This window comes from Hermetia illucens, chromosome 2 (assembly GCF_905115235.1).
Source record: "Hermetia illucens chromosome 2, iHerIll2.2.curated.20191125, whole genome shotgun sequence".
Taxonomy (NCBI): domain Eukaryota; kingdom Metazoa; phylum Arthropoda; class Insecta; order Diptera; family Stratiomyidae; genus Hermetia; species Hermetia illucens.
This window is the reverse complement of record NC_051850.1, coordinates 3,623,952-3,646,930: the sequence shown is the minus strand read 5'-3', so window position 1 is coordinate 3,646,930 and position 22,979 is coordinate 3,623,952. Positions and strand designations below refer to the sequence as shown.

The 22,979-nt window shown below is 45.2% G+C and overlaps 1 protein-coding gene across 1 annotated transcript in view; it reads left to right on the top strand.

Moving 5' to 3' along the window:
- The window catches only part of LOC119649216, a 156,044-nt gene extending 133,392 nt beyond the window's left edge, over positions 1-22,652 (top strand). Inside the window, exons 3-4 of the mRNA XM_038051275.1 lie at positions 21,124-21,312; positions 21,396-22,652. Of these exons, the coding sequence (XP_037907203.1) occupies positions 21,124-21,312; positions 21,396-22,307 (1,101 nt within the window). The 3' untranslated portion in view covers positions 22,308-22,652. The remainder of the gene's footprint in view (positions 1-21,123; positions 21,313-21,395) is intronic.
- Positions 22,653-22,979: the final 327 nt, after the last annotated feature.

Below are 22,979 nucleotides of genomic sequence, written 5' to 3'. Positions count from 1 at the left end.
TGTGCTACTTCCGTCGTGATTTCTATCCTCCTCTGGCCCTCTAGCACCTTATAGAGCAGGAAGCGACCTTTCACATAATCCCTCAATATCCGCAAGAGATAGCTTCGCACGTGGAATGAGTTTTCCAATGTGCCTAGCATATCTGTGAATCTTACGGAATCCGTCGAGATCGGCGGCTGTGTGCCTCGGTTCAATGAAGCGCATCTACGAGCTCCATAACAGCATCCACTGTGGATCTCCTCTGTTCTGAACCCGAACTGCCTTGGGGATGAGTCCACGGCAGCACGGATCGCTTCAGTGAGTCCACTCCTGATGAACTTTTCGCGCATTTTCCTGGCCGTATCAAGCACACACAACGGTCGATATGCAGACGGCAGCTCCGGGTCTCGTTTTTCCTTGCTAATCAGCGCGAATCTGGCCACCTTCCATCGCGACAAAGAAAAATGTCCTCCTTCAATCAAGCGTTGAAAGTCCCAAACAGCAAGTCTGACCATTGGCGGAATACCAGTTTGTAAACTTTCGCCGGGATATCATCATGATCTGGAGGCTTCTTGTTTTCATAGTGAGAACCGCGTCTTCGAGCTATCTCATTGTGAAAAGTGGGCTTCCCGCGCTATTGACATCAGCCCGCACAGGACGTCTGGGGAATAATTCCCGTACAATGCGGTCCACCTGGCCAGTACTTAGATGCTGGGCTTCCGCAGAGCCCCGATTTTCCGGGTGACAAACTTATAGCCAATTCCGCAAGGGTCCTCATGTACGTCGTTGACTAAGTTCTGCCAGCCGCGAGCTTTGCTTTGATTTATCGCGCTGTAGAGTCTAATTTTTGCTGATCTATACTGTGCCTTTATGGCGTATGCCTCCTTGTTGGCGTGTAAACGTTGTGCCAAACGACGGAGCTTATTACACTCCCTCCGTAGGTAGGCAGTTTCTGCGGTCCATCAGTCAATAGAAGGCTGGTCACGGAGCATAGAAGGCTGCCACGCCATCACTATCAGGTTCATCACTGAATTTACGACGATGTTAGCTGCGTCGCTACCACCCCCTGGAGCGTCCTCCAGCGCGACTCTGCCTGCTCAACAAGCTTCGACGAACTTCCCGATGTTCACCCTCGCGACATTCCACAGGTAGACGGAATGTCGGATTGGTCCTCGCCGACCAGTAGCGTCTATCACTTCGAACGCGATGTACTCGTGATCACTTGCTGAGAATTCTTCCACGACTCGCCACCCGTCCAGAGTGACGATAGTGCCAGAGATTCCGACGCAAAGGTAATGTCAGGAATGCTTCCTTGACAGCATGGGCGCACGTTGCCGACCGCATACGCTTCACAACTGCCGCGCATTTCCTGATGAGCCTTTCCTTTTCGGCTCTAGCTAGGACGGTCGACTGCACTTGTACTCGTTTCGTGTCCGAATACAGCTCCTCAGGACTTGTGCTTTTTTCAGAACAGGGACAATACGGAGTATTGGAGTTGCCGTCCCAACGCATCGTGTACAAGGGAGCGGGCGCCAATAGTCAGAAACGGGTGTACCCTTGGGGACACAGCCTCTACCTCAGCTTCCTAAGGCCTGGTCTACGCTTAGTTGATCCAGGACTTTACTTACGGGTCAGCGCTCGCTCGAGGCAACGTGGTCACACTACCCAATGAGGGTCCCGAAGAGGCTCCCTCCTGATACACGTCACAATCGTGCAGTTCACTTTCCGAGCAAGGGAATCTATGGTGGATGCTTTCCTTAAGTTGTTCAATGCGGTTTACCAAATTCAGGTGACAGCCATCGAAAAGCAATGCTCCCCATAACGTTTTATGTTAGAATTACCTTCCATTCTGTAAGGTAGGCAGATATACGAAAATTCCTTTCCATGTTCCGGGCTACCTTTTGCCGATGGGGAATATTTGAGAGATTACCCCCTGCTCTGTAGGACGTTGGAGCGCCAAAGGAGGATACAGATTATATCGAAGGTAACACAGCTATCCTTTCTAGGGCCAGATCTCTGGAACGCTTCTTATAATAGTTGGCAAAAACTTGACATGAAGAGTTACCCTGCTTGATTATCCAGATGATGTTGTGGCTTTAGTTGGTGAACGCACGACGACGAACAAATTTCCTTGCCGCAACTAAGGGTTGCAGTACCCGAGTTGTATAGCGCAACCTCACGATCAAGTCCACAAGGAGCTCTTGCCATAATATGGATGCAACAAAAACCGCTATAAAACTCCCACAAGGGGGAGGGATTATCCTAGGGCTTAGCTCCCAGAGGGTCATCGCGGTTCCCATGTTATCAAATATCTGCCAGTGAGGCTTCGTGACAAGAGCTACTTCAGATGAGCCTTCTTCGAATGAGTGGGAACGACATTCTCCAACGACGTGAGAAACGTGAAGCCTTGGGGTTGGCTTTTGCCTATCGTACTCTCACCGAACTGGTTATAATGTTGGTTGTGAGGATTAAGGCATTCAAGACAATCTACAAATGCAAAGAAAAGACCTCAAGAAAGGTGGTCGTTGAAGATTCGGAAGGAACAGTCACCTGACTATGTTTTTTGTAATGGGGTGGGGACTACAACGATCACATTGATTTGTGCGAAAAACGCAGCTAAGCTTCTTCAGAACAATATTGACAGACCAATGCTGAGAATAGATGACAGATGGAGCCGTACGCATTAAGCTCTGGCTTTTTTCGATCGAGGGAGGAACGCGTATATCCACCAAATTACTTACTTAGAAATAGTCAGCAGCCTCTTACTTTCACCCCGCCCCCTTGAATTTACGGTCGCTGATTTTCTAGATTTTGTAGTTTGGAGCCTTTACCGATGTCAGGACAATTACTTTAACGAACGTACTAGTTCTCAAGCAAGTTGGAGGCCGGAAGGTTGGCGCTGTAGGGATCAAAGGTTCTTTGGATTTTTTATGTAAGTATGATTCTGTGGGCGACTTCATCATTTATACAGAGCTCGTCACGTGTATGGGAAAGAGTTCGCCATAGTATAGTCCTTCTATGATATCTCATAGTGACTTAAGATGCAGTAAATTTACAAGAAACGGTTATTTCGATTCCACTATAATTTTGTTATTAAGAGTAGAATGTTCACCAAAATTTTCACTTTTGTGTCCTACGTTATGTCTTCTACAAAGCTCTCTACTTGCAACCATATTATTATTAACTTTGTAATAGCAGATATCGCGATGGGGGTGTTTGAGAACCTTTTCATTTGATACCTGATATGACTACATATATTTTGAGGAAAAAAAAGTACCACTCCTTCTCTGCATACACTGCGAATCCCCCACTCTCCCCGTCACACTCCCATCCTGTCTCGTTATCATACTTTTCTCTTTGGCTTGCATATGTTCCCGACAGTTTCTTTGCCCTTCAAAAATTGCCTGTGGTTTGACTTTCTGACAGTTTAAGTACTAAGGTACTGCCAATCTATTTACAAGAATGTCAGCGGTAAACAACAAAAGAAGCCTTCACAAATCCTATATTGAAAAATCCCAAAAACGATTGCCTTATCCTTATAGTCTAGCTGAGCTTGAATGTATTCTGATCCCTAACGAAAAGGGAAGGGAATAACATTACCCCCTGACAACCACAATGAAAATTACCTAGATCCAATCTGTTCCATTTTCACCGTGGAAACTTTAATCCCACCCCAATTTCCTTTACACAATTTCAATTGCAGACCTCTCACCTCAAAACTTAATTTTTGATCCAAACTCCACGGTTCAAAGTTAATTATCTTTCAATTTCCCATTCAAAGTCACAATTACTATTTTCGCAAGTTTTCCGCGAAACAAAGCTCACAAAGCCACCAGACTCCTCCATGAATCTCGTCCTGCCTCGTCTAGTTTTTGTTTGCTCAGAATCACTAATCCTGTCAATTACACGGGCTCTGCCTTTCTTCACCGTCACACGCCGTTAATTCGATTAGAAAGTTTCTCTTTCAAAGTCGGCGCACAGTTCCAGACACTTTGGACGGTTATTTGGTTCTCACTTAACCACAATAAGCCATGAATCCTGTCGTCAGGATGCTCTGGTGCGGGTGCTATGGGGAATAGGACGAACAGGCCAGCTGATCCGTTTGCATACTACGCGTAGTAGCCTTGATGAGCTGAGTAGGAAAAAGTAACTTTTAATTTTAAAAAGGCACTTAAAATGGGGTACGTGTTTCCATTAGCTGCAACTTAGGTCCTTACAGTCAGCAAGCTGTACAGGCCAGGACACCATGCTCGCCTGTTTTCATATTCATCCTGCATATTCCCGGGTGCATTAATCTGGTCTCAGTAACGAGGGAAAAAAGAGGCTTGTGCTTAACGCTGTAATGCATATGAGTATGAGTACGTTGTCCTGATTTGCGTTTGTAGATACAGTTGCAGTGGTTCGACATTTGTTATCCTTACAGTGGAGAATAAGCTTTCGGTAGGACTTCAACGACCTAATTTCATGGGTGACCGATTTCAACATCAGGATGTGTGGAGCTACATTCATCGAGAGAGATTAATTTCACTCTTCCTGAAATCCTAATTTCGAATGATTGGAGAAATCTTCCCTCTCTCCTTTTAGGAGCCTGATTTAGATGTCCCTTTAATTCGATTCAGTAACCGTTTGTGCTTAGTTGAATCACAAGTCAGACCTTGTGGTTGAACAATCTGGGGAATTATCCTTTGTCATCATAGCTCCGATTTCCTAGACTGTGTTACCCCACAACATACTGAAGCGTCCTTGAAATTCAATTGAGATTTAGATCTCCCAACACAAACGAAGTGTCACTTTTAATGAGACTCTCGAGAACTAAGTTTTTTTCTAGAAAATCTGTTTCTCCCTAGAATGGTATTCCTTCGTTGATATCTAGTATCTTCTTAAGAGACGCAGTCTGAAATAAGATTTGTCACTGTCAATATGTTTTTGAAACCGCGGGTAAGGCATACCAAGTGGAACCCCAAGGTAATAACCTGACATCTGGCATCATTTTTCCACAATCAATTTTTCTCTTTGCATAATATCCGGAAAATCCGTCATTATCAATTATTAATCAACAACACAAGTTGTCAAGCCTGTCCGTCTTTTGAAAAAAATTTTCAAAAGACACTGACCTGACACGCCACTGTGTGTTGGATTTTCCCATTAAAAACACACCCAACTCCCGCCCCCCGGCGCTTTTCTCCTCTCCTCTTCCTTTCGCGATTTGTTCTGGATAGATGCGATCATGGAGTTGACCACAGCCCAATCCTCTTGACCTGCTACCATTCTCGGCACCCGATTTTCTGTAAAAGCACCTCTCCTTCAGTCTCCTATAGATTCCTCCTTGTTTCGACAAATCTTGAACAGTGGAAGAATACATGCTCTGGGTCCCCTGGGACTCCATTGCAATTTGGGCAATCGGGTGAGGTGTCCCTTTTAAATCTGTGCAGGTACTGGCGGTATCCTCGGTGCCCTATCAGAAACTAAGTGAGATTATAATTAATCTCACGGTGTCGTCTCTGCAATATATCAATCGATATCATTTCCAAGTTCACGAACGCTGCATAATCTGAGACAGACACTCAGGGCTGTCCTTCTGCAGACTGCACTCAGTTTGTTAACGTTAACTGGCATCCGCAACGTCTCTCTCCAAACTGGGGCCGCATAAAGCATGATTGAGCTCACCACCCTGGCTATAACAAACCTAGAGGTATACAGTTGTCCCCCACGTTCGGCATCATCCTTGCCAGGGTCGCAGAGACAACATACTCCTAGGTTCCGTCCTCAGTGTCACACTAAAGCCTCCGTTCTTTTAAATAGCTGTTGACAGACGGGAATACCAATCTTCGCAAGAGATTCCCGTATTAGGTTCCAATTGCCAGAATTGAATGCATTTCTCATGTCCAGGGTCACCATCATGCAATATTTGCCTGTACTGCTCTTTCCGTGAATTGCATCTTCAGCCAAGCAACTACCCATTTTGATGGCATAAATGGTTAATCTAGCTTTACGGAAACCATATTGCCGATCTGAAAGGTCTCTCTGGTTCTCAACAGCCAGGAGTAATCTATTGTAGATTACCCGCTCTAGCATTTTTCCCATAGTGTCAAAAAGGCATACACGTCTGTAGGAGGTTGGCTCCCCTGGAGGTTTAGCAGCCTTAGGTAGTAGCACTAACTTCTCTCTCGGACATGCACGCTTCTAACAACTCAGCAAACATACCCGGTCTGGATTTCGCCTGCGAACACGCATTGATTATAAGCTTACGGCCCCTGTTCGGAATTTCATCCAGACCCGGAGCTTTGTTCCTCCTATTCTACCGCAGATTTCCAGCAGCACGTCACTAATGACTGGCTGTATTGCTGTGACATTGAGAGGTCGCTGGATGCTATCACCGCCCTCTTCTTACGAGGGAATAGCCCCTGGATGATTTTTAACAAGAGGATCAGCGTTGGTGAACTACCTCTGAATCGCCCTATCTCGATTCTATAGGCGCTCCCGCATGAGTTTTGGTCCGCTTCCGAACAGACCTGCGCCATGCTAAAGCATTCCCTCTTGCTCTGTTGAATGGCAAACTTGAGGATTTTTCCGGCTTCTTCATAAGCACGCTCCTTTTGTCCTTGGTAAATTTTGCCTGCCACCCTCTGAGCCACTCTTCTGGTTCGGTGACATCTGATCGAAGGCTGGCCAGTATAGTATTCCATCAGTAGTTTGGTCATCTACTGGTGAACTAGCACCTCCTAGATATAGACGCATCACATGCTTTGGGGATGCATTGGTCAGCTCTTTCCGTTGCTTTGTTAGGTTGGCCAAGCTACACTTCTATGAAAGTCTGCTCATCCAAAGCTTTTGCAGACCAACCTGACATCTTTCTCAGTTTCAAGGCGAGATGGTTCTTTGCCCTGTGACTCCACCCATAACTCAAAGAAGATTGCTTGGTGATCGCTATAGGTGTAGTCCTGGCTCATATACCAGGACATACCACGCGCCGTTGCAGGGCTGACAAAGGTTAGGTCCACAATTGAGGCACACCCCTTTTCTGAAAAGAGTTTACATAACCTTCTTGGCTACAATTATATCAAACTGTGCAAAAGCGTCTAATATACTGCGCCTCTCGCATTTGTCTCTCTGCCTCCCCACTCTTGGGCCCAAGCAATGAAGTCACCGCAATCACCCTTGGATTACAACCCTTTGCGTCGGGGACAAAATTATCAAGCATTTCCTCGAATTCGGGCAATGTCAAACTTAGGGGTTGTAGAAGCTGTATAAATATACCCCGTTTATTTTCGCCCACACAAAGCCACTGGCTATCTGACTCCCAATACATTGTGTGGTTTGTGGATTCTCAATCAGATGGCGCCAAAATGTCCATCGGGATCGTTCCACCAATAACACATGCTGTCTCGCGTAAGATTGTCCTGAAGACGCTGCACACTCTTAACGCCACTAAACGGTAAGTCATTTTGACCCTCCTCCTCCTCTCACACGCTAGTGCCTCCTCCCAAACTAGTGTCGCCACTCCTCCCAAACTAGTGCGACTCCAATGTTAGGCATCATCCGGGCTAATGATACGTTGGTATTTGCCGTTTTCTCAAAGGTATAGTCCAGGTATCGCTTGAAATTGATTCCAGCGTTAATCATCACCCGCTGGTATTTGATAATCTGCTTCGAAATGATAATTTGGCCACTAACACAGACATTGATCATATTCCTTTCCCTACGGTTGGTAATCAAGATCGCCTCTGGTTTTTGTTTAGCATCGTCAAGCGGAATCATCTCCAGCCATACTTTTATGGCGCTAATGGTTTCGTTTACAAACACTTCAACGTCTTCAGGTTACTTCGCGACGACAACTGCAGTTAGATCACCTCCGAAACGGATTATCGCGGCCTTCTTTGGTATGGGAATCACAAGGACCCCATTGTAGTCACGTTCGCCAGGCGAGGACCCAACACTGAGCCCTGTGGTACTCCTGCTGTGACGGTGTACTGCTTGGTTCCCTCATCCGTATCGTACTAAAGGATCTTCTCCGAGAGGTAACTTTCGAGGAGCGTAGTAAAATAACTAGGAACACCCGCTTTAGCCAGAGAGCTTTTTATCCACTCCCAGCTGCCTAAATTGAACGCATTTTTAACGTTTAACGTCACCATGGAACAGCATTTATTAGACGACGCCGCGTCTGGAACCAGCTACGTCAACGGCGTCGATCGTTAAGTGGGCTTGTCGAAATTGAAATGGTCGCTCCGATAGTCCATTCTAATATTCAATGATAGGAAGAAGTCTACTGTAGATGGCTTTTTCGAGCATTTATTGCCGATTCTTCGGCAAATCTGCGCAAGTTCCTACTTAGTTACTGCAGGTATGGTGTAGGCGTCCCACGCTTGCTTATACATATTTTTTTTGCTCTCCTGTATCTTGCTTACGTTTTTGCGCTTTCTTTTATAGAAGATGCGGTCAGGGCACCTCTGTGCTTCTCCTCTCATCTTCTTCATAACCACCCTGTACGCTGTCGCCCAGGGGGTTTGACCTGCCTCCGTTCAAAGTTCCTTGAAGCGTTATCGATTGTTAGTCCGTATAGCATGCTTAACCTACATATTCACATATTCTCACTGATTATGGCGACTTCGATTCCTTTCTCATAGATGGTCCACGAGAGTAGGTCTTGGGATGCCTCGCAGTGGTTGAGGTTGACTTATATCAACCTCATCTCTTTACTGCTGCTGTATAAAACGTCCCGACAGTCAACGCCCTTTTCCCCTTTGCAAAGCATACATTCAGGCTCAGCCTTGCACTCCCTGAAAATATGACGTTCCCTCCCACATTTTCTGCATCTTTTTGACCTGTCACGGTCATTTGTGCATTTCGTCTCTATGCGGAAAAATTCAAGGCATCTAAAGCAGGGTTTGACGGGCACCTGCTCCCAGAGTTGGCAAACGACCCAACCTATTTTTACTTTACCAGTCGCCGGCAGTTTTGACGCTGCTTCAGCTGGTAAGCTTTTTTTGCTTGGGTGCCTCCGTATGCCTTCCTCAGCCTTGTGATTGTGGAATCTTGCAAACAAAGTGGTCCAAACTGTGTTTCCAACGCCTCATGTATATCCTCCTTAGTCGTGATTTCATCAATGTCTTTACCTTGTATCACAATCTCCTGCTTTCTGGCCCGTACTGCCGCCTCTTTCCCTAAGAACCTGTCCACCTTACCGAGGGAATTTTCAATGGTTTTGCCTGAAGACTTCTTAGCTCCTGCAGCAAATCTCCTTTCTGGGATCGTCTGATTCGGCTGACGCTTTTTCCAAGGTCCATCCGCTCCGGATCGGATTTTACCTTCTTGAGGATATCGGCATATGTTATATCACCCTTTTTCGAGATGGTAATCAATTCGGGGCGTAATCTTCGCACTTTCCTCTACGCTAACCTTGCTCCATGCTTCCTTGAATAATTTTTATGCTATCCTATTGTAGCTAACAACCCATGTGATGATAGCAACATAGCGCTCAAGCTAATCATGAAGACTCAATGACAAGATAGGGCAATTTTACGGTACTCACTTACTTACTTCTCTTCTGTAAAGGATAATGGTTCCAATGGGAGATTCATGAGAGCCATAAAGATGTAGGGATAGTGATAGGTACCAATGTGGACGATCACCCTATTTGCTGGAAAGATCGAGGCAACGTGACGATCTAAGCTACTGGAATACCTGATAGAGTCACCGCTGTGAATTCTTATCTTTAGCAAACAACCTACTTTTCTCTATTTGAACAGACGCGGGTCGTTCGTATTATGCGAGCATCCCCTCAAACGGCCGCTGGGACCATAGTTCTTCCAATCCCTTTACCCAGCGCCTACCATAAGGTCAGTTGGGTTTCAAGTGACCGACGCCGAACGAGCAATAAGATCGACCACTTCGCAATCTACAGCAGATTTAGGAGATGTTTCCTAGATGTGTGTAAAAAGAGAGGCGATGACATCGGCCTCGAGAGGGATCACCATCCGATGGTCACTTACGCTTGCTTGCGTATTGCGTCCGCCACTGTTCACAGGCTTGGGGAGTTACGATCCCCTTAGTTTAACATGGATTGCTTGTATGATCCAACAATCACTCGAGAGTCCTGTAAAGGGCAGTAACAGTCAACTTCTCAGCCACGATAGAGGACAACTGAAGAGAGATGGAGGGAACACTTCACCCAGCATTTTAACCGTATCACTTCCAGTGAAGTTCCTTCTCTTGTGGGTGAAATGGCTAGTCATTGTGACATGCGGATAAGGATTGTTTCTCCAAGCAAAAGAGAAATAAATTCCGCCACCAAATTCACTCAAACGTAATAAAGCCGCTGGGGTTGACGGTTTCCCCGCAGAGGGGTTTGTCGCTGCACCTGCAGTTACTGCAGATCTGCTATTTTCATGCGTACGAAAATCTTGGGAATCAGAGTCCTTTCGCAGAGAGTGGAAGAAGGGGACGATCGCTAAGATTCCAAAGAAGTGCATCCATTTTGAGTGTGACAATTGGAGAGATATCTGAATGTTCCGTGCCGTCGCAAAAATAATACCTAAAATAATCCTGGAATGCATCAAAAAACATCTTGAAAGCTTAATCAACAGGGAGTATGCCAATTTCCGTGCCAGATCTCTCTGCATTGACCACGTCAGTTTAGATCTTTGCTTCACCTGCTCTTCATCGATTTCAAAAAAGCTTTCGATAGCGTGAACAGGGATCTATCTGGAGTGAATCTGGAGTGCTCTGCCCAGGAGAGGCATTCCGGAAAAACTAATGGGTATTATCAGAAGTCATATCTCAGAGAATTTTCAAATCCTGATGACTTTTCTTTGCTCTCTCACTGGGCCATGTACCTCAGCCAAATGGCTCTGGCTTTGGATAGAGGTAAGAGACATCTGCATTAACAGGCAAAGCATCGAAAGCGTAGATCCATTCGTTGTTACTCTACTGCGTTATATTATGTCATAGGACGCACAGGCGCACAAGCCTGGCATTCGCACGCACTGTGATAGGAAAGCGGAAGTGGCATTGAGTAGGTCACAATAAGGAGGAGCCATAATTACACTGGTGGCTATGTATGCCATGCAGTGGAATCCACCCTCCTAAGATAGCTGACGGGTGGGTCGCTCCAAAGGCGCCTGGTGCAGAACTGTTGAAGAGGAATGCGAGCATCTCGTAAAATCGTGAGGGAATTAAAGTGCATTTCAAGAACCGCGAATAATGGCGTTGACACGCTATACCTCACTAAGAAGTATTTCTATAACATGATTTCATCTGTAAGATACTCTCATTAGGATAGGTTTACTCACTCACCAACGTAAGCTACAGAAATATCGCATTTTGCATGGTGGTTGCCTCTTGTATCCGCACGGTTAAGGACCAACACTTTGTCAATATCTTTTTCAAATGAACGCAGCATCCCTTATCTGCATTAGTTGCCCTCAGCTAGTCCCGAAAGAGTTTCGGCTAAATTTCTAATTTTATTTCCCACCAACGCTTGAAATCTCAAAGGTCTATGCAAATTGGTATTCAAACTTATTCACAATGGCTTCCACTATGTCCTGATTAGAATCTCTCATGCACAAAACTGGTACTATTGACACAGAAAACTTTCCTTTACTAGAATCACGTATTATGACATCCAGGCACCTACGTGCTGTTAACTTTCTCACTTTGAGCTATTCAAAGTTTGATCCCATTTCGGCATAGATGCAAACGCTCCCCAGCTGAAGTTTTAACGTTTGTATCAGGACATAAATGTGCGGGGAGGACAATGTTCCATTTACAGGACTAATGTGTAAGAGAAGTCAATGCAGATCTGACGTTTGGTTTGCATTGTGCTGTGAAGGACTATTCAAGTAAATCTGAATTTGAAATTAAAGTTATTGGTCTAGATAACAAAGGCATGGATTATGGTATTGAACTTTCCGGGGTGGTTTTAATCAAGGAGTACTAGGTTGAATTCGTCAGCATGAAATTGTGTCACCCTTGCCGAACCGCACACACTCGTCAACAGATGTTTTTGCCGCGTGCCAGTCAGAGGGCCTCCTCAAAGTCGAATGGCTCGCCCTGCTCCCGCAAAATATGCACAATATCCTGAAAGTATTTAAAGCAGGCAGCACGCAGGAACTTCTGGATTCAGCTGATACCATCGTCGACTCTCCGATTTCGGCCTCCTCTTTCGCTGTGAGTGCAGCCCCAAATTTTCTTGGGATACACTCTCATCAGAGTTATCGGAGATAAAAGAGTTGTTATCTCCACTCATTGCTGTTTCGAGAGAGATCATGACACTCGTTAACGAGTCCAGTAAGAGTTTGCAGCATCAGAGCAGGTCACCAGATCGTGATAGGCCACGGAGAAGGGAACGCTTGTCTTCAAGGATACGACCACACAAAAATGAAGTGTGCCTTTACCACAACCGCTTTGGCGCCGCGGCCAACCGATGCAACCTCAACAAGCAACCAACAAATTTCAACTGATAAAGCTGCTGCTTGTCCAGACACCAAGCAGCAGCTCTGCCGTTGCCCAAACGTCACTCAACAAGCCTTGGAGAAAAAACCGACTTCACGTCTACGATCGATCTTCTGGCCTACGCTCCCTGGTGGACAGGGGTTCCGTCGTATCCATCCTACCGCATAAGGTGCACATCGACAAAGAACTCCATTCGAATCCTAAACTTGCATCCGCAAACGGATCACTCATCCATACATTAAGGGTAGCACGGCTGAACCTAGGTCTTCGCCGCTCATCCCCATGATATTTTGTCCAGATGTGAAAGCGCCAATTTTAAGCGCTAATTTTCTTTCACACTACGGTCTTCTTCCTGACTCGAAAAGAGGACTTCTCATCGATGAAACTACTCTCTGCTTCATAGCTGAGTTAGTCAAGCAAGCAGAAAGAAATTGAACCCGCCATCGCGGAGTACTACAAAAGTTTTGTCGGCATTGAAGGTCTCACCGCAGGGACAACCGTAACAGTCAAGCACCCCATAGTGTCCACCGACCCGCCTGTCTTCTTCAGGCCGCGTCAACTGCTTGGTACTAGTTTAAATTATTGCAAGAGCTAGGTGCCGTCAGACCTTCAAGCAGCCCTTATGCAAGTCCCCTGCATATGGCCTTGTGGAAGTCCGCAAGGTTCCATCCTACAGGCGATTACCGGAATCTCGACGCGCAGACAGTGCCGGATAGATATCCAATTTCTCGCATCTACGGCCAACTTTTGCAACTGCATGGAAAAACAGTCTTCTCTATGGTAGATTTGACAAACTGCGTACTTTCAAATCCCTGTTGCAAAAGAAGATATCCCAAAGACGGCAGTGACTACGCTATTTGGGTTTTTTAGTTCGTCGGGATGCCTCTAGGCCTTAATAATGCGACTCAAAGGTACCAGAGATACATGCACAGCACTTCAGCACACCTAGATTTCATCACTATCTTCTTGGATGATCTTCTCATCTCATTATCCGGCATGCAGGAGCATCTAGGACATCTACGCATCGTCATTAATATTCTCTTGGCAAACAGGCTTCGCATCAACTGGGAGAAGTGTGTGTTTGCGAAAATTGAAATCAATTTCTTGGGGTTCACTCTTAGTGCACATCGATTCAAGTCGCCGTAGAAAAAAGTCGAAGCCAGCCTGTCATACCCCAGACCAAAAACTCCGATGTACCTCAAACACTACCTCGGAGCTGTCAATTATTTCAGAACACACATCCCTTACACAGCTCAAGCATAAATTCTGCTTAGCGACCAAAAAAGTGAGATCAGAGACAGACCGACTGGACTCCGCAGCTCATAGAAGCTTCCAAACATCGAAAAAAGCTCTCTCAAATGCCACGATGTGGAGTTTTCTCCATCCAGACGCAATAATCATTCTCTCTGCTGATGCATCTTCAACGGCGATCGGTGGTCCATTAGAGCAGTTAGCAGGAGGAAAGCGCCATCCAATTGGTTTTTCTCAAGGAATTTGTCGCCTACAGAGCAGAAGTGTAGCCCATACGACCGTGAGCTCTTCGCAATTTTTGCGACACTCAAGCATTTTGCCCACATCGTCGAAGGTAGACATTCGTGATACGTCCTGACCACAAGCCCCTGGTCAAGGTGTTCCTACAACGTCCTGAGAAAGCGTCTCCAAGACAGATGCAGCAGCTTGATTATATAGGTCAGTTCAGCGCCAATATCATTCACATTCCAGGTGAAGAAAATGGCGTTGCAGTGGCTCTTTCACGTGTTTGCACGATTTTCAAACCGACCAGACTTGATGTGAAGACTGTCAGCGAAGCTCGAGCTGAGCCCGATGCAGACATGCCGATTGATGACGCTACATCACTAAATATCCAGCCGTTGCAGATTGAAGGAATTCGAGCCCTCTACGACGTCTCTTTTGAAGTAATTTGTCCTTACCATCACTACACTACTAAACTCATATAGCCTGGTATTGGAAAAGATACGAAAGGGCCATGATCCACAGGCCACAATCAGCCTAATAGCATCGAAGTTCCGGAGGCACGTTTCAATCACGTCCACTTAAACCACATAACATAGGTATTGTCTAAGAATAATTTATAGATTTACCAGATGGCCACAGACGACATCTCTAAAAAACATAATGACGGACGCAATCCCAACAGCATTTTACACAGGATGAATCGCTTTTTTCGGGACGCCACTCACCATTACAACCGACCAAGGCTCGCAATTCAAGGAAGCACTTTTTACATCTTTGGCAATGCTGATGGGTGCTGAACGAATTCGTACAACGCCTTACTATCCTCTGAGCAACGACATGATTGAGCGCTGGCACCGCACTCTAAAATCAGCACTTATGTGTCACCATCGCATGCCCTGGACCGAGATTTTGACAATCGTCCTTATGGGACTCAAAACTGCGTACAGAGAGGACATCAAAGCTTCTCCATCAGAACTCTTGCTAGGAACCTCCATAAGAATGCCTGGAGGATTTTTCGGTTCGGAGGACTTACCGACTTCGCCCGTTTCTTTTCTAGACCATCTACAAAGCCACTTTCGAACCTCATAAGTAAGATCTATAGCGCACCACGTTAAATCGAAGATCCTCCTGCATCAAAATCTGCGCACCTGCTCCCATGTCTTCAAACTGGTTGCAGCTGTCAAACCGCCATTAACTCCTCCATATACAGGACCACATAAGGTGATTCGAAGGCTAAGCGATAGTCGGTATATCATGGACATTGAAGGCAAACCAGCCACCGTGTCAACAAGTTTACTAGTAGCAGGTTATGTTGCTGTCGACACCCTTTCACAGCAGCAGGAAGACAATGTTAGGTCACCGCGTGTGGTCCATTTTGACCTGCAAGAGCCGAATGCTAGGGATGTCCAACCACATGATATTCTTGGGTTGCCTTCAGATCAGGTAACTTCCAGAGGGAGGAGTGACTGTGGTACCCCTGCCGAACCGCACGCACTCAAGCTTCACGTCGCCCACGCAAGCAAATGTTGTCGCCGCGTGCCATCTCCCAGCCCGGGCATTTCTTCTTCTGGTTTCATCAGTTGTCCTGAGTGGGCGCCCCACTTACATTCTTGTATCCCGAGCTGGGCAATGACCAAAAATCATACACATACAGATATTTACAATAAATTGTACTTTCTAGAAAACTTTTGCTGTTTCTTTCTCTCTTGCGAGCACGCGCGTGAGACTCGTGAAGGAGTTCGCTTCGAGATCTCGTAGTGAACGGACTTGTTGCGGAGCAATCCAAGTGTTCTAGGAACGGAAAATTAAAAAGTGACAAAAGTGACGGAAGTGTTAAGTGGAGTGCTCTGTAGAGCAATTAAACAAAGGAAGTATCGTTCTGTTAACAATATACAGTGGATCTCAATATTATTGAGACACCGTATATTAAAGTATAATTTACATGCGATTGTTTTTTTTTTCTGTTTTCTTTTCTTTCTTCGAATTCCTGACATCCACGCAGGACGGGCTTGGGGACAAAATGTCCCCCAAGAGGGCGAAGACAGGGGGCCCCTCTGACGAAGAGGGGGGCCCGAGCCCCGGAGACGAGAATCGAGCAAATCTGCTCGAGATAATAAAAATGCTGAAGGAGGAGATCGCGGAGCTCCGGGCAGAGCTCAGAGCAGAACGTGAAAAACGGCAGGAGAAGGAAAACCTGCAAGCCGGACAGCCCATTGAAGTGGACGACATCGTGGGATGTGCGTCTGCTTTCGCCGGAGATGTCTCGGGAGAGCCGACCAACTTAGAAGCCAGCAACATCGTAGCCGGCAACATTGAAGCCAACAACGTTGGAGCCAACAAAACCGTAACGAGCAACATCACTCTTGCAACATCGGAGGACGAAGACCCATTCAACTTCGTCACAAGACGTAAGTCAGAAAGGAGTAAGGTTAGTGCCAAAAGTGTTAAGATTAGTGAAAGTACTCCCCAGACAAATATTATCCCAACCCCCGCTCAGAAACCAAAGAAGCAGAAGATACCGGTGATTACCGGATATTCATTAAATGTTCCTGTTCTGCTAAAGTCCCTTAAGGCAAAAGGGATAAAGGCAACGTTCAAGAACACGAGGGCGGATAAGACCCTCATTTTCGCCGAATCCATCGAGGATCACGGCAAAATCTTCGCTCTCATCAAAGAGTAAGGCTTAAACGCCACAACTAGCACCCCTCAATCCCTGAGGACGCAGTCCCTCATTATTCGAGGATTACATCGGGAAACCGATACTGTAGAAATTCTGGCGGAGCTCAAAGCTGAGCATCTGCAGCTTAAAATTCGATCTGTAGCCAACTTCCTGACAAATCAGGACAAAGCTCTACATAAGGAGAATCCTTCTCTCCTAATGAAGTCTCAATCGGGACTTTTTATAGTGACCTTCGAGCCCTCTCAAGAGCTCAACGACGCCTTCAAGGTGAAATACATTCTACACCAGAAGGTTACCTTAGAAAAAATAAGACCATTGGGACAGATTCAATGTTTCAATTGTCAAAATTTTGGGCACGTTGCTCAAAATTGTACAATTGTACATCGGTGCGTTAAATGCACCACAAAACATCCGCGTGGCGACTGCCCACGCCCCACAACGGAGGTGCCGCAATGCTGCAACTGCGGTAAAGTCGGACATCCCGCCAGCTTCCGCGGTTGCCCAGCATATAAAGATATGCTGGCCCGAAAAGAAGCTGCCAAAGTCCGCAAATCTAAAGAAGCACAGCAGACCAAACAGGCAGTAGCACAACTGTCGCAAAGTTTGGCCAAACCAGGCATATCTTACGCTGAAGCCATGAAACAATCACTGCCCCGCGTGGCCCCTGCACCTCCACCTCCAACAAAGTCTCTCCCAAACCAGCCGGCTGCATCTCGTGAATTGGTTGGAACCCTCACCTCAGCCAGCATGAATGAACAACGCCAATTAGCTGCCATTAAACTTATTCTTAATTTATGGAGTTAAGTATCGTTACTTTTAACTCCGCGTCCCTTGTATCTCACGCCAAACGTGCCACTGCCCAGGTGTTGATCGACTCTCTGAAAGCAGACATTTATTGCGTTTCGGAGACCCATCTTAAAAGCAGGCATAACGTGAACTTCACCGGATATAATACCATCCGGGACGATAACAACACCGGCTCTGCCCTATTAATCAAAAAAGATTATGAATTCGAGGAAGTCGCCATAGACAACCTGCTAACCTGTTCCGCCGCGGCGGCTTTCATTAAAACGGCTGGCAATAAACGGATTCTCATTGTCTCCGTTTATATTAGGTGCCAATCTAGAAATTAGGAACTGGGCCATGACTTAAAAGTCTTGAGCGATCTCCAGTTGAAATCTAATTACCTTGTCTTTGGAGGCGACTTCAACTCCAGGCACACTCACTGGGGCGACACGGCCATTAACTGTAATGGGAAAACCCTGTTCAAATGGATCCACGACCCTTTCTCGCCTACCAATCTTGTGATGATCTTGCCGAATTCTCCGTCAAGGCCCAGTAGTCAATCTATATTAGACTACTTCCTTCTGTCTATGGAAATGAAGCAAAGCTTTCAGGTAATATCATGTGATACCTTCCAGGCATGTCCGACCATTTCGCGGTCAATCTCAAACTGTCCTCCACCTCTTTCTCTGAAAAAGAGAGTAATGACCACAATTAGGTCTTTCGCCCACACTGACTGGGATAAATTCAGGGCTGAGTTAGCACCAAAACTCAACTTGAAAAAGCTCTCAAATAATCGCAATCTGTCGGACAAAGAAATCGACGAGGCTATTAACTTGGCGTCTGACGTTATTGACACTGCTACACGCAGAAATTCTAAGCTGATAAAAGTCGATGAGTTTGAATTCAATTCTCTTCCACATGAGATAATGCTCCACTTGAAAGTTAGGCAGATTTGGAGGCGTAATCTTGAGCGCAAATTTCACGAGTACGGGAATAAAATAAATGCGGAATATAAAGCATTACTCTCCCGGATTAACTGTCTCAGTACGCTAATCCGTGGTATGGTGGCGACCTTCCGTAGCAAGGAATTGACCCGCAAACTTGCAGACATTAAGCCTGGAGCTAATATGTTCCAAAATATCAACAGGCTAACCGGGAAATACAAAGCCCGCAACTTTGTTCTAACCCAAAACAAAGTGCGAGTCTGCAGTGATGCTGAGAAAGCAAAAACACTTGGGGAATTCTTCGAGTGACAGCTCAACGCAACACCTCCGAGCAACAGAACGGCTCTCACTAGGACTGTTGTTTCAACAGTCAGAGATTTAACTTCTAGGAACTGCTACAGAATCACGTCTTTTTCTGCCCAGAACCCTTCCAACAAGTCTACTGATTCGAGCAAATTTCTGAGTTTATCACAACTCACTGCTATTACCCATAACCTTAACGGTAAAAAGTCAGCAGGCCCAGATGGAATTACGAATTTTGTCTTAAAAAATCTTCCGGTAGCCTCCATTAAGTTCCTGCTTGCGGTTTTTAATAACTGCATTGATAATGGCTACTTCTCATCCACCTGGAAAATAGCCAAAATTATAGCCATTCGCAAAGGAGGTGTCTCTTGTGAACCTGGTAACTTCAGACCCGTTTCACTTCTATCTAACCTGGGGAAGCTTTTTGAGAGAGCATGGACCGTAGGGCTGATCCAACACTGCAATCTTAACAACATTATTCCAGACCATCAGTTCGGTTTCCGTGCTAAACACGGAACACAGCACGCCCTGAGCTACCTCCACGATACTGTGGCCAGCAGACTTAACGTCAATAACAAACCCACGGTAGCTTGCGCTCTGGATTTAGAAAAGGCCTTTGATTCCGTCTGGATAAACGGGCTAATCTATAAATTGATCAAATACGAATTCCCAATCCCGACGATCAGACTTGCCATCAGTTTCTTCGAGGATAGACATTTTTACGTTAGTGTCGGAAATGAGATTTCCGATCTCTTGCCGGTTACTTCTGGGGTGCCGCAGGGATCCATTTCTGGTCCTACTTTATACAATATTTTCACTGCTGATGTTCCCTCCCCTGAGGTCGGTGCAGAGCTTATTCAGTATGCCGACGACACACTCGTCTACTCCTCTAATTTTCGCCCAGACAAGGCAGTTAACGATATAGAGGATTACTTGGTTGACCTCTGCTACTACTACCAGAGCTGGGGTATTAAAATTAACTCAACCAAGACACAAGTCTGTATCTTCAGGAGGAAATCTACATACTCGATATCTAGATCTATCCACAGGAAGGCTAAACGCCTGAAACTGGAAATCGGGAATACAATAGTAAGAGGGTCGAAATCCATCAAATATCTAGGAATCAATTTCAACGAATTCCCAAGATTTAACGACCATGTTAAACTCGCCATTGGAAAAGCAAATGGTGCATTGCACAAGATCTACTTTCTTCTTCGCAAAAAAGTGGGTCTAAGCACCAAAACTAAGCTGATCCTATGTAAGACTCTCATCAGGCCCATCATATGCTACGGAGCCCCTTCGTGGATCACTTGCTCTTCGAAAGCCATGGATATATGCATGTCTTTCGAACGCCGTGTATTAAGACATTGCACTGGATTGTCTTACAATTGGAAGACTAAGAAGTGCGGCAGGAACGCCATAGTATACCGGCGAGCAAATATAGACCCCATTAGAGAATATATTCTCAACATTACGCAGCGGTTTTTCAATAAACTTGAAAACCATCCAAACCCAAAAATTAGAAGACTGCATGAGCAGGGCAAAACAATCCCACTAGCGACTTTCCTTAGGCCGTGCCAGATACTGAACCCTGACCTAAAATCAATAATCCTGTCCCTCTTCGATACACCTTGCCTGGTAGGAGTGCAAAGAGGCTAAGCACTATATGAATATTAAGTGCTATTGTATATGTAGAATTCAGTATTTAATGAAGTAAATGTAAGTAGTAATAAGGTAGATGTAAGTAAGTAAAACAAAACCTTCTCACGTCATTAGTGCGGACGCAGTTTTGAAAATAGGTTAAGTAATCTTCTTCTTCTTTTTCTTCAGCCTTTGTCCCGTTCACAAGCGGGGTCGGCTGTCGTGATCGGCTTCGCCATTTGGCTCTATCGAATGCCTGATCTGGGTGCAATCTCGAGGCTTTCAAATCCCCATCTAGCGTATCAAGCCACCGTTGTTTAGGTCTGCCTTTTGGTCGTTTTTTTGGTTAAGTAATGTTTTAATTAAATACAAAGCCAAGGAACGTTGTAAATTACAGTTTGTTTTTACACAATAAAGTTAATTACAGAGAAGGTCGGGTAGGCCAAACAATGTATAGCCACCCATTGTAATAATTCTAAGCTAGCTAAGCTAATTCTAAGCTACTTTTAAGCAAAATGTATCAGATGTAAGACACTAATTAGAAATAAATAAAATGAAAAAAAAATGACTCGTGAAGGACCTCGGACGTAGTGAAACTTCATTCCCACCTGTCAAAGGGCATTTCTACAGAACTTCTGTGAATTCTAGAAATAAACTCGTATATTCGTTGAAGAATTGAGTGAGACCTAACTCTCCAGCAACTTAATGACGGAATATACCAGTTGTGGAGACACTGTCTCCAATATTTGTGTGCGCAAATCACTCATTTTTTGACAAGACTTACATTTTTCAAAAATATTAAAACGTAGCTTACAAGCAGAAATGTCAATAATATACGGATTTTATCATTTTCTTTTATTACAGAAACAAGAAAAAAGACGCGAATTGCGTCTGAAAAAGTTTTGGCGTTCGCCAAAGGCAACATCATCCGAGGACTCGACAGGATACGAGAGTCCGACACATGTGAAAGCCAACCATGATCCACTCGGATCAGTGCAGTCAAATAATAAACCAACTTGCTCGTTGCCACTATTGCAAGTATGGCCAAGTCAGGTAAAAAATACCGAAAGATACTTGTATCTTTAGATAAAATTTAAAAAAAATTCAAAATTTGAAAAAAAATCTCTTTTTTCCAGGACTCGCCACGAGGTGAGGCCGACGGTCAAAGCTTCATCTTTCCAGCGATTGGTGATGAACTCAGTCCTGGAACACACAGCGGCAACCACAACAACAACGATCGACGTAACTCTCTCTTCTGTGATACTTTACACGCTGGTGATTCTGGAATCGATTCAATTCAAGCTTCACCCTCGCCGAACGCCCTTCCTTGTCCACCAGGACTCGCCTCCACACAAATTTCGCCTGTTACTTCACCGACGAATGGATCGCCTAATCTCTCAATCGGAAGATTTCGTCGAAAGTCAAGTGCACTTCTACATCCTGATCATGCTAGATTATTTGCTTTGCGTCATCACCATTTTCAACAATCAACCACTTCACCGGATCAAACCTCGTTGGAGGATGTCACAGAGTTCAACGATGGCAATGATGCGGCGATAAATAATCTCTGTACGGCCAGTACAAGCACAACCTCGTCCCTGACCTCGGTGGCGGCGGCAAGCTTGGGGGCAGGTAATTCCCAAAGGGTTTCGGATCCTTGGCTCCACCCCAACTCTCATTTGGATCGAGATAGGGGGGAGCACGATCATAGCCGAAGACGATCATCAACAATGACTGCACGGTATTCACTGTTCGATGCCTTGGACTTAGAATATGCCTTGCTGCGTGCCGCGGCACGAGGATCTGTGGGTCCTTATTCGCTGAGTGAGTCAATTCACAAGCTCACCTTCACACAATCATTGGCCTTTCCTGCCCTGGCGCGGGGGCTGGCAACGAAGCGGCGGAGATCAGCCACGCAGAGTTCATCACGCCCCCTGAATCCTAATGAATCTGGTTTGAATACATTCGCAAAGGTTGTAACGGCTGTTGTGCTAGTGATGGTTAGTTTTCTGGTGTTTTTAGTTGTCTATAAATTTGTAAGGACGTGAGGTTTGCTCCTGGCCCCGACCGACTTCTCACCTTTGCCCACATATCCTGTAGCTAATCGAACTGTCCTGTCGGGGTTCAGGAAAATTCTAATGAAATCAGACAATTATTCATGAATAGTAACAAGTGATAGTGAACAATACGGAATTAGCTTTTGCAAATATGTCGTGATAGGATATCCTTTAAAAAAAGATAAAAATCAAAAAGATAAGATGAAAGCATGGGGTTTCGACTGATTTCACAAACTATGTAATGTTAACGTGATTCAATTGGAAGCCAAAATTTGCATTCTAAGCATTCTCTAGTGTAATTTCAATAAAAACTTCTGTATCTTCGCTTTGTAGATATGAAAATGAAAATAAATAAATAGAATTATTAAGAAATCCAGTTTTATTTATGATAAAGGCTAAGTATCTTTTTTGCCAATTTCGCTAGGGCCACGACTTTGGGGTTAACATAATTTAGGGTTGAATTTTCATAGGTTCAGTTATGACACCACAAAAACATTCGAAAGATCCTTGTGTTGTATCTGGGAAGTCGAAATCCGGAAGTTAGGTGCTCCAGATATTAAAGATTTTGGATAATTCTTATCTAAGGATATGAAGATATTCCCGATGTATTTAGCATTTCTAGCAAAATTACGCTATCCACTTGAGTGACAAATTTACCCAAAG